We start from the raw sequence: 15,596 nt of genomic DNA on the forward strand, positions 1-15,596 counted from the left end.
ACTGACTTCAGACAGCTTGCTCTTTTAGTGTTTGTCTATTTTTTTACTTGCTAAGACTATTTTGTATAAATTAAAAAGAGCATATTAAAAAAATCCATTTTTACCCAGGTTTTCTGTCTTAGGTCATGTTCCAACCAAATACTGTGTGTGCTGGTTTTGACAATGGTTGGCACCTTACTGGTCTCATCCTATTTCATTCTATCCTAACTAACAGACAATTTTTAACTAGAAAGGTCTAGAGCTGAAACTTCCCAGGCTCATTTCATTCTGTGGAGGTGTTTCTTAAAACTGGCTAGGTTTTCACTTATCTCTGTCTTGTGCCAAAATACACACAAGAGGCTGCTGCAGCTGGCAGTGCCTTAACTAAACTCGACCCGTCAACCTGTGAACTCGGGAGAGTTGAAATCTTCCTGTAAAGTTCCTTCTGATGGATTTTGTTGTTCTTTTATTGCATACCACAATGAGGAGTTTAAGTTCTAGACCAGTTTACATTCAGAACTCTGATTAGAATTTTTTTTTTAAGTAAAAAAAACTGGGAAACTGAGCTTTCAAGTGTTGGCAGAGTTAAACTGACAAAGAATAGCTTTGCCAGTGTACATCACAGCAATATGGTGCAAGTGGAATTGTGAATGTGTCATTTTGTTTTCAAGTTTTCTCTCTTCAGTGGCTACATGTTTCCATCATACTGTTCTTCCTATCTGCACTTTCAAATTTTCAACTTTACCCTCTGCTGAAATTCTGGTTTTGTTCAACATTTCAATTTAATGTGCTCTATAACTGTTCTTAAAGATGAGGTAATACATACTGCTTTCCCACATCATGTTTTGAGGAAGTGAGCACTCCTCTTTCTTCCTATTTACCAGAAGGTGCTTCAGCCTTTTCCCTGTATTGCACTGACTGGTATTTTGGTGTTGTTTCTGTGGACACTGTTGCTAAACAGATAATAGAAGAATCTGGGCTAGAAAGTCCCTATTAAAGTCATCTAGTCTGGCATCCCTACAGTAGGCAAGGTCATCTTCAACGAGATCTTGTTGCTCAGAGCCCACTCCAGTATCACCTTGAGTGTTTCCAGGGATGGGGCATCCGCCGCTTTTCTGGGCAACCTCTTCCACTGTTTAACCACCCTCTCATTATAATAATTTCTTTTTCTTGTATTTGCTTTGAATCTACCATTTTTTAGTTTAAAACTGTGACCCCTGGTCCTATCACTTCATGTCCCACCAGAAAGTTTGAAGTATAAAGGCTGCAGTGAGTACTTAAATTCACTGCTCTGAGCCTTCTTTTCTCCAGTCTGAACAGCTCCATCTCTCAACCCTTCCTCATAAGAGAGGTGCTTCAGGCTTTTGGTAGTTTTTGTGGCCCTCCTCTGATCTCCTTCTATGTTTGACTTGTATGTAAAAAAAAAGTGAATGTGTATTCATTTTTATTTATATATATTTAATATTTACAAATGCATATGTTATTTGTAAATAACAAATTTTGCTCTTATGTAATCACATTAAACTATGGCAAATGTTTATAATGTGTCCTGAAATAATTGCAAAAGAGGAAAAAAGTGAGTGAATTTGCTCATGTTGGAATTTCATAATATTAACTTCTAACTTTTAATTGGGGTTTCTCAATCCTAGCATCTGCACTTTTTGCTTAGAAACAAATTGATTTTGTTAATGTGATGACATCTAGAGTTCATTCTTTGCTTTCACCATTTTTTACAATACAGTGCAGAATTAGTTCTTTAACAACAAATTAAACACTTTTGTCCTAGCAAGTTTCTGCAATGTCTGTGTGTGCTGAGTGTTTAGAATAAAGTTAAACAACTTCATTTTCTAATCTAAGCTTCTGCTGGTATGTGGAGCTCTTAATTTACAAACTGCCGCATTACACATTGAATATCTTGTATCTACCCTGAATTGAGCTACAGCTGAATACTAACATTCTCTTTTTGATGTTTCAGAGAAGGGTTTCTGCATGAGAGGAGACATGTGCCCTTTTGATCATGGAAGCGATCCAGTAGTGGTAGAAGATGTGAATCTTCCTGGCATTCTGCCTTTTCCAGCACAACCCCCTGTTGTCGAAGGACCACCTCCTCCTGGACTTCCTCCCCCTCCACCAATTCTCAGTCCTCCTCCTGTTAACCTTAGACCTCCAGTACCACCACCAGGCCCCTTACCACCTAGCCTTCCACCTGTAACAGGTAATTACAAAAGATTAAACCCAGGGTTTTTTTTTTAAGAAAGCCTGGATCTTACTTGAATTGTATGCAACACAAAAAGCTGTTTTGAAGAATCCCAGCTGTATTATGTAAAGTTGAACTGTGCTCTACTATGGGATAGCTTACCTCAAAATTATTCTGTCTGATGATAATTGTTGCAGAGTTGGTGATTGTAAAATGCTGCATGCTAAATGTGACTACCCTTTAATATGGAATAATATTTTCATTGTATTTAAGCAAAAGCCTGACATGGCAAAATTCAGTTCCTTGAGTATTATAGGAGAAGTTGTCCAAAATTGACTACTGTCAAAGAAATGAAAATCCTGGAAACAACTGATCCTTACTGTTTCATTCACAGTAATAGAAGTAAGGATAATTCATGACCACATCAAATTTATACCTGAAAATACCATTTAAGATAAATTTTAAAACTAAACTTGTAAAGTAACTAAGAAAAAGTCTCAGCTTTGTTTACTGTTTCAGTGGGAAGTACTTCAGGTGAAGCACTAAGAATTACATGAAAATTTATAAGCCTGGCTGTCATTTATAAAGTAGTTAAAGTTTAGTGCTCAGTTGCCTTGTGTGGTTTAAAAGCTGTTATGTTAGTTTTATGTGATTATTCCTTTCTCTCTTTTTTTTCCTAACTTGGGTGTGCCCCACTTCATAAAATTATTCAGGAGTAATTGATACTTGATCTTGCTTAGAAGTTTCTTGAACTGTTTTAATTTCCTGTTGATAGTATACTTAAGAAAGATATGAATGAATGTATTTATTTCAGTTAATATAGAATGTAACTTCCTCTGGTTTGGGCAGTTCTGCCTTACATGCTATTTTCAGATCTGGTTCACAAGTTCAGATATATCACTTTATAACTTTTCCCAAAACCTGCTCTTTTCAATGATTAAACTGAACATCAGGCTTGACTGCTCAGCTTTGAAGGATTCGCATTACCTGTTTTAAAAAAAGTCAAACCAACCAAACAAAAAAGCTCCCTAAATTTTAATAAGAGTTCCTTTAGAGTTGAAGGTTTCTTCTTGAGTATTTGGAAAAATAATTTCAGTCAAGTTAGTTGTTGTCATCATGGCATATTTTTGTAATATTAAAAAAACCTTTTTTACTTCAAAAATAGAATTTGTTTCTTTGATCAGCTTTTATTGAGCATTTTAAAATCCTTCATTTGGTGAAGATGAATACTGCTCTAGCAATTAAATTTTACTTGTAGAAAGAAGGTGTTTGGAGAAATGTTAAATGATTCAAATGCTTTTCTGTCTAATCCAAGTTGTGAGTCATTTGCTGTTGGGGGTGGTTTCATGTGAATTTGTGGTACAGCATCAAGTCTACAGATGTGCCCTCTCAGCCTCTTTTTTCTTAAATAACCTTAAAAGCATTTCAGATCAGTTTCCTTACAAGGGGAGTGTAATGAAAGTGTAGTGGATAATACATGAATGCAGCGTTTTCCTTTGTTTCTGACAGGACCACCCCCTCCCCTTCCACCACTGCAGCCTGCTGGCATGGATGCCCCCCCAAACTCAGCCACCAGCTCAGTTCCTACCGTTGTTACCACGGGTATTCATCACCAGCCGCCTCCTGCTCCACCCTCTCTTTTTACAGCAGGTGTAGTACTGAGGCTTTGCCCACAAGGTTTGCTAAATAGAATAACATTGATTCATATTATACTGTACTTTATAGAGATTATAATGCCATAGTTTGGGAGAATAAGTTTGTATCGTATAGATTGTGACAGTAAATTAACATTCTTCTTTTCAGACTTAATTCAAGACGTAAAGTAAAATTTGCTTATAAAGTGTGAATTTTGACTGGAGAGTAATATTTTCATTGTGTTAAAGCAGAAGACTTTGCATGATGGTTTTTTATGATAGTGGTTATACAACTCCTTTATTGTAACTTTATATTGTAATTAAATTAAATATTATATCTGAAAGCTTAAGGGTTTTAACTGCAATTTATTTTAATTAGACAATTTCTTTGTTACCAGAAACGTATGACACAGATGGCTATAATCCAGAAGCTCCAAGTATAACAAATACTTCAAGACCTATGTATAGACATAGAGTACATGCCCAAAGACCAAATTTGATAGGACTCACATCAGGTGATATGGATCTACCACCCAGAGGTATGCTCTCAAAGCTATACTTAGTTTAGCTGATTTTTTTACATTAATGCAGGTTGAGGAACTTTGCAGAGAATACTTCAAAATACAGCATTTTCCTAAAATCTTCTGGCATTAAGAGATGTTTAGTTAAATAGGGAACTATGTCTGTAATTGCTTTGTGTGTGCATTTTTACAGGTAGAATGAAATCTCTTGCTAGAGTATTGCAGTTTGCCTCTAGCTGTAGTAACTGGTCACTTTGTGTATCTTTTGAACAGAAAAAAATGTTAATGTTTCTGTAGTAGAATCTCAGGATGATTTTTTGCTTATAGAGGAGGGAGTCATTTTTATCTGGTAGCAGCAGTTTTATGCACGAATAATCTTAACCTCACAGTTCCTGTGATCCTGAGAAGAAGCAGCAGCACACAAAATAACAATGGAAAAGGGATAAAACCATTTTTAATGTGGTTTTTATTTGCATTTGTATGTATTTCTATTTAATCTTACTATGTTTCTGTTGGTGTATTTTCAGTGAGGAGTCCCCCAGTGTGATTCCTGTTCTTCAGCAAAAGTGACTCCTTTCCCAGTCCATCCATAAATCTTGCTCCTAGGTGCTATTGCCCTGGAGTAATGTGCATTTCCTATCATGACCATTTTTGTGTGTGCCATCTAATAGTAGAATGGAGGTGTTAGCTGGAGTGGTGTGAGCCTCAGAGTATTGCATGGGACATTGTGAATCATTGTGAATCAGAGCACAGTCATCTCGAGGCAGATGCCTTCTGTCACACCTCTTTTGTTTTTCTGTATGTGTGATGTTACTGTGACAAAATGAGTGCTATTAGCTACTTTGATCTGTCACAACATCTGTTGATAGTTAAGAAGTCTGTGACCAAGGTTTGATTCAGTCAGAACAATAATCATAGTAATTTCAAAATAAACAATTGTGCTTTTCAGTGCAAATTCAGTCTGAGCAGAATATTTTTTTACAATCAAATGCACAGAAAATAAATTATAAAAAAGTAAAATCTTCTCATCTATTTACAGAAAAACCTCCTAATAAAAGTAGTATGAGAATAGTGGTAGATGCTGAATCCAGGAAAAGAACAATTGGTGCAGGGGATGGTGGAGTTCCTACAAAGAAGACTTGGTTTGACAAGTGAGTGACTTAACACAGTGTTGGCTTTAGAGCTGGAATTTCATTAACTGCTTTATTGTAATCTGAAACATATATATATATGTATATATATAAATTGTAAGCAATTTATATTATATGAAACTGAGTACACCGATGGTACTAAAGTAAGTCATACTAAAGTGTGAGCTGTATTTATTTGACTGTCTCCTATCAAAGGTAGTATACGGATAGATGAAGTTTCTTTGGATGATACTAAGATCTGTTCCTTGAAAGTTGGCACGATATAAGAAACAGGGAAGCTGCACTGTGATGGTTGTTAGATGACTGATTTTAGTTGTGAAATATGAATTTTATCACTGCTATTTTGATTTGTCAGGTATGTTACCGAGAAAAAAACAGAAGGTGCAAGGTTGGAAGGGGTTTTAAGAGATTGCTGGGAGTGAGGAAAGCCTTGAAGTAATAGTTATTTGAAACAGTAGTGGGGAATTTCATGGACTAACTAAGAAGCAGTTTTTGGAAAGAAGCAATGTAAAAGTCAGCAATTACACTGACATGAGCAAATAAATACGAATTATTTCACAGATTTATGTGCTGAGGTATGCTGAGATTATCAGTGGGGAAGATAGCAGTTGTATGGGTGTGTGTCCTGTACTCTCCTTCACTCTTCTAAAATTGCATTATTTTTTAAGTCTGCAGATCTTTGTGTCTCATACACACATGCTTCTGTGTAAGCATATACAATTTAACATTGTGTTTGCTAGTTTGCTATGGATTTCTGGCTTGATTTTTTATTTGTTGCAGGCAAAATTTTAACAGAACAAATAGTCCAGGTTTCCAGAAGAAAGTGCAGTTTGGAAATGAAAATACAAAACTTGAATTGAGAAAAGTTCCACCAGAACTTAACAACATCAGCAAACTTAATGAGCACTTCAGTAAGTTTGGAAACTTAGTCAACTTGCAGGTAAGAGTCAACAAAGAGAAAGCAGTATGTTTTGATGTAAAGGTAGTGGTACTTGCTGAAAGAAGAATGCCGTTTTTTTTCCTGGTTCCCTGAAACTCCTAATTATTTTCCTAACTTGTTTCTTAAACAAGGTCTTTTTGTTTTTAATGATACTGCCATTAAAGAAGCAGAAATGAAATGTTCTAGTCATCTTTTAGATTTTGAACAAATGTATTCCTCAGAGATAAGACTTTTAAGAGACATTGTTTAAAACATTGAAAATTGATTACACGTGGGTTTTTCTCACACATTTTATCAAGTTTGGATATGCTCTCATAAACACTCTGTATATTCAGAGATAAATTGTAAATACAGAAAACCTGCATTTCTCATCCAGAAGGCAGTCCCTGTGACATAATTGCTTTCCATGGTAATGACGGTTTGTCCCTTAAAATCACTTTGTGATTTATTGGAGTCACCCAATAAGCAACTGAAGAGAGAGGAAAGCATTGAAAGAACTAGGGCCTGACTTAGGCTGATGTTACATATTGCAGGCTGCTGTAATGTCAGTATTGCATACCCAGTCTCTGAGCTACTCAGTGTGACCTTTCACTGTGCTTCGTTATCAACAATTTCAGGTGCTACTATGCATTTTTCTAAACCCTTTTTTGTTTGTACTGAGGGCTGGAATGAAGAAGTGCAGCAATATTTTTGTACGTACTGATACAGTACAGAATAAACACTCTGTGTCTGTCTGAACACTGGAGGGATTTTAACTCTCTTAATTGCTATTAATTATTTCTTAAGCTTTTCTGTAGTTTACCTAAGAATATGGTGTATTAGCAGGCAATATTATTCATTAAGGCAAGTAAAACATGGGTGTGTATGGAGAGACAGATATGTATATGGAGATTGCAAGCTGTGCTCTTCTTGCAGAGTATAATCTTGGCTTTGGAAGCTAAAATGATGTGTTAATCCTCAAAGGAGGGAAATCAAAATGAACTTTGCTGTCTAGCTCTAATATTTGATACAACATTTACTATCTGACCCTTGCATTTTTCGTAGTAATTTTATTTATTTTGCTGATGTTTCCTTTTGTCTTTCAAACAACTGCTCATATTTGCAAACAGAAATACTGTTACTGGTTGACTGGGGGTTTTGCTTTACTTTGTTAGTTTGAGGTTTTTTAAACTATTCTTAAAGTTTATTAACATAAACTCGAGGTTGATTTTGACACCAGGCCTTTCAAACGGACTCATGAATGGGAAGTATCTAATGACACATATTGGGATTTGGGTGTAAATTGTGAGCTTCTAAGCCTAAAAGCTGATTTAATGATAATTTAGACACAAATGAGAATCCTTTGTATGGTAAGTTTTGTTCTTCTGTTTTAAATCTTAGGTTGCGTATCAGGGTGATCCAGAAGGTGCCCTTATTCAGTTTGCCACCCATGAGGAAGCAAAGAAAGCTATATCAAGTACAGAAGCAGTATTAAATAATCGTTTCATTAAAGTTTATTGGCATCGAGAAGGCAGCGCACCGCAAATCCAGACTACTGCACAGAAGGTAGAGGATCTAAGTCTGTTTTAGCATATTATGTAAAAAAGAATCTTCAAAACATTTTTAAGAGACTGTTTATATCAAGTAAACTAAGTCCTTTTGAAATAATGACTACTTCATGTAATTAATTTCCAAAGTCACTCTTCAGTTGTAAATTCTTTTACCTGACATACAACGTTCAGCAGTTGATTAGCAAGATGAGACTGAAGGTATTTAAGGAAAGCTCTTCTGTGACTTTCCATGTATTCCACTCTGTTATCATGTCAAGCAAGATTTGGTGAAGCTCTCTGCTGAATAACGTCTATTCTGCTTTAATTAATATAGGCTTTTTGATTTTTTTTTGTGAGCATAAGAAAGGCAGCAGAGTTATATTTCTTTTCATGAGATCTCCATTTCTTTCCATTAGATTCTGGTCTTTCCCTTTCCCTTCCTGTTGAGCATGCATATTGTTGTACAAAGTAAGAGAACAATTTGGTTTACATATAGGTGTCTCTGTGTATACACATGTAGATCTAAGGACTTGCAAACAACAGTGGAAAAGAACTGCATTACAGAGACTGACTTTCTAGGAAGGGATCAGGGATGTTTTTAAGTAGGGAGGTAGTTGCTGATCTCTGTGATATCCAGGGATAGAATGTCTGGGAATGGATTGGAGGTGTATCACAAGAGGTCCCGAGTGGGCATGAAGCATTTCTTTGCTGAGAGAGTGGTCAGACAATGAAACCAGTTTTCTAGAGGGGTGGCTGATGGCCCCAAGCCTGTCACTGTTTTTGAGAGGTATTTGGACAATACTGTTAAGAATGTGCTTTAACTTCTGGTCAGCCCTCAACTTTTGGTCAACCCTGACCAGACAGTTGGACTACATGATTGCTGCAGATCCCTTACAACTGAAATACTCTGATCTGCATTTTTTTATTGAATTGCAGAGACACATTTGGAAGTTGTCGTGTTCGAAGCAGCATTGGCAACATTAAAAACAATCTAACAGCAATTACTGTTGTGAAGGGTAGATTTGTAACCTGTGTCAGGCCAAATCAGACTTGTCAGCAGTACAGCAGTGGCTGTAGTCAAGCGGAAGAGGAACCTTGGGTTTGCCATGGCTCTCTGGGTTATTGAGTTGAGTCTTCTCAGTTAGCGGCTGGTTTAACAAGTCCTTCAAAATGTCTGTGTATCCTGCTCTATTGGATTTGCCATCAGTGTGGAGCAGCACATTCTGCACTTCAAAAATACAAGACAGGCTCTGTAGAAGAAGTAGTCACTTAATTATATATGCTGATTTGATATGTGAATGACTTTAGTTAGGGGATTCTTTCAGTTGCTGCTCTGAGTTGAGAATTCGTACTTCCTCTTGGTGGTGTGTGTCATCATCATTTAGAATCAGTGACCTGATTTTCCATGGCAATCCTGCTGTACAGCATTTTAACAGTTTTCTTTCTCTCCTTCTTTGTAAGAAATGCCCTGATTTTTATCTTCAAAAATTCGGTTTTAATGACATCTATCTCACTGTCTTCCCTGTTATTGTCTTTAGATTTTATCAGTATCTTTAATACTTTGTCTAAAGTAGTGCTGCTCAAAAAGGGTATTTATTTTCTAAGTTTGATTTTCATCTCAGCCAGAAGAGGGCAGTGGAGTACGTCATTTGCATTCCTATAGACATTCCTTCTTACTCAAAGGATAGCTTGGACTATGCTGTCAGCTTATTTGCTGATTATGCTATTCAGAGTATTATTGGAGGATTAATTCTGTATTCCCAAACAAGCATTCGATCTATGTGGGTCTTATTTGTAGTAGTCCCATAACTTTTAGTAGTGTTAACTAATAGCTTCCAATCACACCACCTTTAGCAAGTTAACTTTGCTGGTTTGAGAATGAATTCCCCTTAGTCCTGGGGACAGTATTAGATGTTCCTGCCTCACCCAGAACAGCCATTTAGCACATGTCAGCAGACTGCATTTTGAAGTCTGTTATCAGCAACAGAAGGCACACAGTAACAAGTAAAACTTTTAACAGGAAAATAAAGTTTTAAGTACAATGCTTCTATGTTCTTCTACTCCAAGGTATAACATTTAACAAATTGTTGAGTCAGTAAACAGGTGTTTTTTGTTTGTAAGTAATTCAGGAGCATGAATATTTACTACTCTTTTTGTTGAAATTAATATTTGGTATCATATCTGTGAGTAGTATGGAAACTTTTTACTTCTTCATATACTATAAATACATTTTGGTCAAGATTTCTGTTACATTAATTATGGGTTAATTAATTTCACCTGTAATTGTAATGACTTCCAACCTGGTTTTGTCTATCAGACACCAAGTGTAAAGTCAGTTGACTTTTAAATTGTCCCTTCAGTAGTATCTGGTCCAGCACAATTGCTTAACCATTGTTATTTTATCAGCAGGATTACTTTGGAAATTCTTTGCTGTAGAATTTCCAGAGAGGTGGAAGTACTTAGGTAAAGATGGTGGGAGTCAACTATAATAAATCATCAAATAAAAGGCTTCTGCCAAGAAGCAGAAAATAATACGCTTTCCACATCTGAGGCAGATAAAACAGGAAGTTGTAGGCCTAAAAGGCAGCACAAAGAGATTTAGGTTAAATATTAAAAAAACATTTTCTAATGCCAAAGCATACTGAAGCACTTCTGCCTAGAGAGGTGACAGGACCTGTTTCATCTGAAATTTGTAAGAACGAGATAGATAGATACTGTCAGTAATGGCATAACTGACTTTGCCCTGCAGTGGAGAGAAATGGATTAGGTGACCTTCTGAGAGCTATAAATATGACAATAAGCTTGCTTGGAAGCATATTTTTTGGTCTTAACCGTTGAATGTTTTTGTCGAAGAACAAAAAAGGAAAGGTGTTAGCTGTCGGGGTATATCCTGATTGTAGATTCACAGATTATCTGCTCTCTTTTCTTATTCTTTAGTCCCATGACTGCATGTTTCTATATATTTTTTTTTCTATTTTGTCCAAGTTAAACAGAGAGGAGATGAAAAATGTGACCTATCACTGTAAAAAGTGAGAGTCTTTGTGATACAAGTTTGTATTCTGTTTTTTCATAACTAAACAGTTGATGGTGCAAGAGTTATGAGAGGAATCAGAAGACCTCTTTATTGTGTTTTATTTTGTTCTAGCAGGTGGAATTTAAGTTAGGCTGAGTAAATGTAATTAATAGAAGTAAATCAGTTGTTTGGTAACTTCTGTAAGTTGTAAGTGTAGAATGAATGTTATTGCCACTCACGCTACTCAGATATTCAGTATAACATAATAAATTTCATGAAGGGCTTGTTTATCCCGTCAGGTGAATGGTAGAAGGGAAGAAGTGTAAACATAAATTCCATTGTAATTTCATTGTGTACTGACTGAATGACACGTGTAGCAGCCTTCTGTTGTTAACCTTGTGCTGTGCCTTTTGGGGGCTGGGTGGTGTTGCAGGTGATCCAGCCCTTGGTGCAGCAGCCCACTTTGCCTGTAGTGAAGCAGTCGGTGAAGGAGCGGCTCGGCCCGGTGCCTGCGAGCAATATCGAACCTGCAGAAGCACAGGGTGCCAACGCAGAAGTCGCTCAGGTTTGTATCCTAGGGAGGAATTCAGTTGCCTGTTCTTTCTGAAATAGGTTCTGTAGTGTAGGAATGTACCAGTTACTTCTGTGGTGCAAGTACACATTTACTACTTCAAAGTGCTTTTGCTTACATTGTTAGTGGTGTTTTCCTATTAAAGTTTTCCTCAGTACAATGATATTTGGCTTTGTTACCTGAGACTGGTACTTAATTTTTTAGTATTGTAGCTTTTTATATAGTTTAAAAAGAAAAACTGAAAGACTTTCAGACTGTTTCAGGATTGTTGTGTTATATTGCTGGTGTGAGATTTCAAAATAAAGTGAATCTCTATCCAAAGAACTAAAAGCTAATTTTTTTCTTTATATATGTATTTTATCTGTTAAACACCTAAAACCATTAGAGAATGAAACTGTATCTAGAAGAGTTTTTAGAATTTGTTCCTTTCCCCTAATAAAAGGAAGAATGTAACACAGTACCAGTGTGAATAATGACAGAATCTGGTGTGTTACTCCCATTAGAAATAGTCTTTAATGTTTTATTATATTTGCAACATTTCCTTATTAGCATTATGCCGCTGCTTTGGTTTTACCTCTGGAAAGGAAGACCAGCACAAATCAGAACACATTTGTAATTTAAATTCAAACAACTTTTTGCATTTGATACAGATGTAATCTGCAAATGGCAGATTATAGAACACAAGAGCTGTAGTATATTTAAAAGGGCCTGTGCAGATAATCCTCTGCCAGCTAGCATGTCTGGAACTTCTTGAAAAAATACGTAGGATAATCTTTGATTCCAAATTTGTATTTGTCTTACCAATTGTAGATGTATATTAACTGAAAAATCAAATATTTAAAATGAATTTTAGTAATTATTTGAATATTTTTGTTCTATTGTTGCTTAAAAGTCTATGATTTTATTAAATATTTTTTCTAAATTGCTAGTGCTTGTAGTATACATTTGAACTATAATTATGCTTTGTTTTCTTAGAATGTGACTAAATTATCTGTGAAGGATAGACTGGGTTTTGTGTCAAAGCCAGTTACTCCAACAACTGAAAAGGTAAGAAAATGTTTCCTATTCTCTCATATTTATTTTCAGTAGAGTTATTTTTTTATCAAACCCCTTGTGTCAATATTGTTTCATAACTATGAATAAAACAATTTGTGAAGGATTAGTATTTGGAAGTATAATGAGTCAAAACTCAGCAGATGGCTAAATGATTATAAGAAGGGCAGAAGCCGCTATTTTGTGGATTTTGTTTAATCTATCAGGTTCCTTTTATTCTGTCATACAAAGAATTGGATATGTTTCATAATCCTGACTTGTTTAGAAATATACAATAAATAAATAAATAAATAAATAAATAAATTTTTGACATTACATATGACATATGTAGAACACACTTCTATAAAATGTTTCTGGTCTTCTGTGACCTTTAAAAGATGATGCTGTAAACATTTACCGTTTTATTTGGTTTTACAATTTGCAGTACTTGTGAAAAGATAAAGGTGAAAATTAATCAGTATAGAAAGGACAAAGGTAAGGGGGGAAAGGTGCATCTGAATTGTGGTTATGAGCTGTGTATTTTGGCCAGTGTTTCCAATTTTCAGAATACAAAGTGGTTGATGTGTTTACTATAGTAGCAAAGTTTGTAATGCGTGATTCCAGATCTGTTTAGCGCTTCAGGGGATAGGCTTCCCCAATGTTCTTAACATTGATTTGAGAAAACTTGTAGCAGAAACACAGAAAGTTTTGCCTTGTAACAGGATTCCTCTGTGTAGGTATCTATCTTTTCTATTAGGAGTTAGCTTGACCTGAAATAAATGAAGCATCCACTATATTTCCCCACACACATCCCCTCCCACCCCTTTTCAGTATGGCAGTTGATGGATTAAGTGGCATCTAACAGGTAAAATTCACTTACATAGAGTGATACTTAACGTAGAAAGGCAACAATACTTGAAGTTGATAATATTAGTTGTCGTATTAGAGAATGTGTCTTTGATTCATTTCAAGCCGAGCAGTCCCCCTAAGTGCATGGATCAAGGCTTCTTGCCTGTATTTTGTTGTTAGTTTGATTAGTTCCACTCTTGGTACTCTAAATTAGTTGCAGATAAATACTTTGCTGAGTATTCCTGATCTGCATTTTACATACATAGTACATGCTTACTTTAGAAATAGGAAGTCTGCTTTATCTTGCAGCTTGAATGGAAATAGTTTTCCTCATTGTGTAAGAATTGAGTTATCCTGAAACACTTTTCCACAAAGAGTAAATTTTATGCTAGAATGTTTTTCTGTTCTGTTGTCTTATAGTACAGATGTGATTTTGCTGAGTGGCTGTTCACTGGATGTGTTGTGAAACAGCAGTTTCCTTTGACATTTTTAGTAGCATTCTAGAACCTGATTTGACTTATTTTTACCTACTACTGCCTCTTTACAAAGAAATACCTTGCTTAGTTTGCAGGCATTGTATTCTATAACCATTAGAAGTAAAATGATTGACATCTGTCAAAAAATAGAGATGTCATGTTGTAGATGATGGATGTAGATGCTCTCCTGATGGAGAGCACAGTTTGACAAGAACTTTGCAGTGAGAAGAGAGGTGGCTGTTCTTCCCAAAGAGCAGGAAGAAAAGGTGCTGAAACAGTCATTGTGAGACTTTGTAGGATCTGTATAGGGACTTATAATTTGTGGACTTGTGAGGAGATGCACGCTATTCACGCTATTGCTTCTCTTGAATAGTATTAAGCAATTTAGAAGACCTTAGTGTTGCTTTTGACTTGTCTGTGTTGGTGCTGTAGCTTCTCTCCTTACATCTCCTACATAAAAGAGACGAGGAGATGTGGTACACTCTGCCCTGAAGACAGTTCAGGCCGAGAGGAATGTTACATTGTCAATATTTTTGTCTTTGCTTGATCCTCTGTTTGTTTGTCTTGTAGCCTGTCCTAAAGCTGCTTTGTAATAGAAACTGTATGATTCAGATATGCATACTTAAATGTTCTTTAATAGATTTATAAAAAAAATCCTTCGTCTTTGTAATGGCCTGCTTTGAGCATTTTGTACCACCTTCTATAGTAACTCATAATATGTGTTGGTTTCTTTTTGCTGCTGTTTTCTATGCACTGTGTACTCTTGAAAACACTTTACTATGGGAAGAAATAATATAATATCACACTGAAGTGCAGAGGGTTTATATGAACTGTTCCTGTTGTGAATTCTTTTGAGCTCTTGGTCTTTTCTTCCTTTCTGTTTCTTGTCTGTCTCTTTTTTTCTCCCCTTCCTGTTGGTGGGTATTTTGCTATTTTATGGAGTGCATGATGACTAATAGAATCTGCATGCATCTTTTAATTTTCCACATAGATAGAAAGTATTTTTAAACTCTTGGAAACCATACTGATTACAGAAATTTTTCTATTTTCTAACAAGGTGGACAAGATCATACCTACATTATCTCAGCGACTTAGCTATGTATTTTTCAATAGTAGCATGCCAAAAAAACTCCTTGCGGAACAGGCTCAGAAAGCAGTTCAAATCTTCAGATATTGTGGAGAAGTGCATAGTATGTTTTAGGGAGATAATAAAGCAGTTTTCAGTGTTCCCAGTAAGTCATGAAGAAATTTCATACCTCATTACAAAAGTAGGAAAGAGAACAGAGAGACATAGGAATCTCTTCCTGTGCTGTATAATGTTGAAGACTTCCTTGTTCTTGAGTTACTGCTTGCTGATTGTGCAAGTTCTACTTTGCACCAACTGCGTATGAAAAGAAACTGTTGTCTCTATGTCGGACCTTAGTCTCTAAAATTATGTTGAACTTTTTCTTGGAAAGTTTATGCAGCCATGAAATACTGTATTTTAGACTTCAAAACACAAAAACAACAGTTACTCTTGCAAAAATCTCAATCTTCTGTTTCCTTAGTTATGCTCAAATACATAAATATTTATGTATTTGGAACTTGGAAGTGCATACGAAATCTCAGTGGAGAGGATTTATAAGCTGGTGTTGATAGCTTACATACCTGATGTAGTGCTGCCTCTTCAGAAATTGTTTAACTTCAACAACTCCAAATATAATA

At 35.8% G+C, this 15,596-nt stretch overlaps 1 protein-coding gene across 3 annotated transcripts in view; it reads left to right on the forward strand.

The window, feature by feature from the left end:
• The window catches only part of RBM26 (RNA binding motif protein 26), a 46,749-nt gene that overhangs the window by 15,831 nt on the left and 15,322 nt on the right, over positions 1-15,596 (forward strand). For 2 of the 3 annotated variants that reach the window (XM_058044907.1, XM_058044909.1), the window contains exons 7-14: positions 1,955-2,194; positions 3,686-3,853; positions 4,209-4,349; positions 5,371-5,482; positions 6,263-6,422; positions 7,803-7,967; positions 11,398-11,529; positions 12,511-12,582. In XM_058044907.1, coding sequence (XP_057900890.1) covers positions 1,955-2,194; positions 3,686-3,853; positions 4,209-4,349; positions 5,371-5,482; positions 6,263-6,422; positions 7,803-7,967; positions 11,398-11,529; positions 12,511-12,582 — 1,190 coding nt within the window. The remainder of the gene's footprint in view (positions 1-1,954; positions 2,195-3,685; positions 3,854-4,208; positions 4,350-5,370; positions 5,483-6,262; positions 6,423-7,802; positions 7,968-11,397; positions 11,530-12,510; positions 12,583-15,596) is intronic. The other variant, XM_058044908.1, reaches the window with a different exon arrangement.

Source organism: Melospiza georgiana, chromosome 2 (assembly GCF_028018845.1).
Source record: "Melospiza georgiana isolate bMelGeo1 chromosome 2, bMelGeo1.pri, whole genome shotgun sequence".
NCBI lineage: Eukaryota > Metazoa > Chordata > Aves > Passeriformes > Passerellidae > Melospiza > Melospiza georgiana.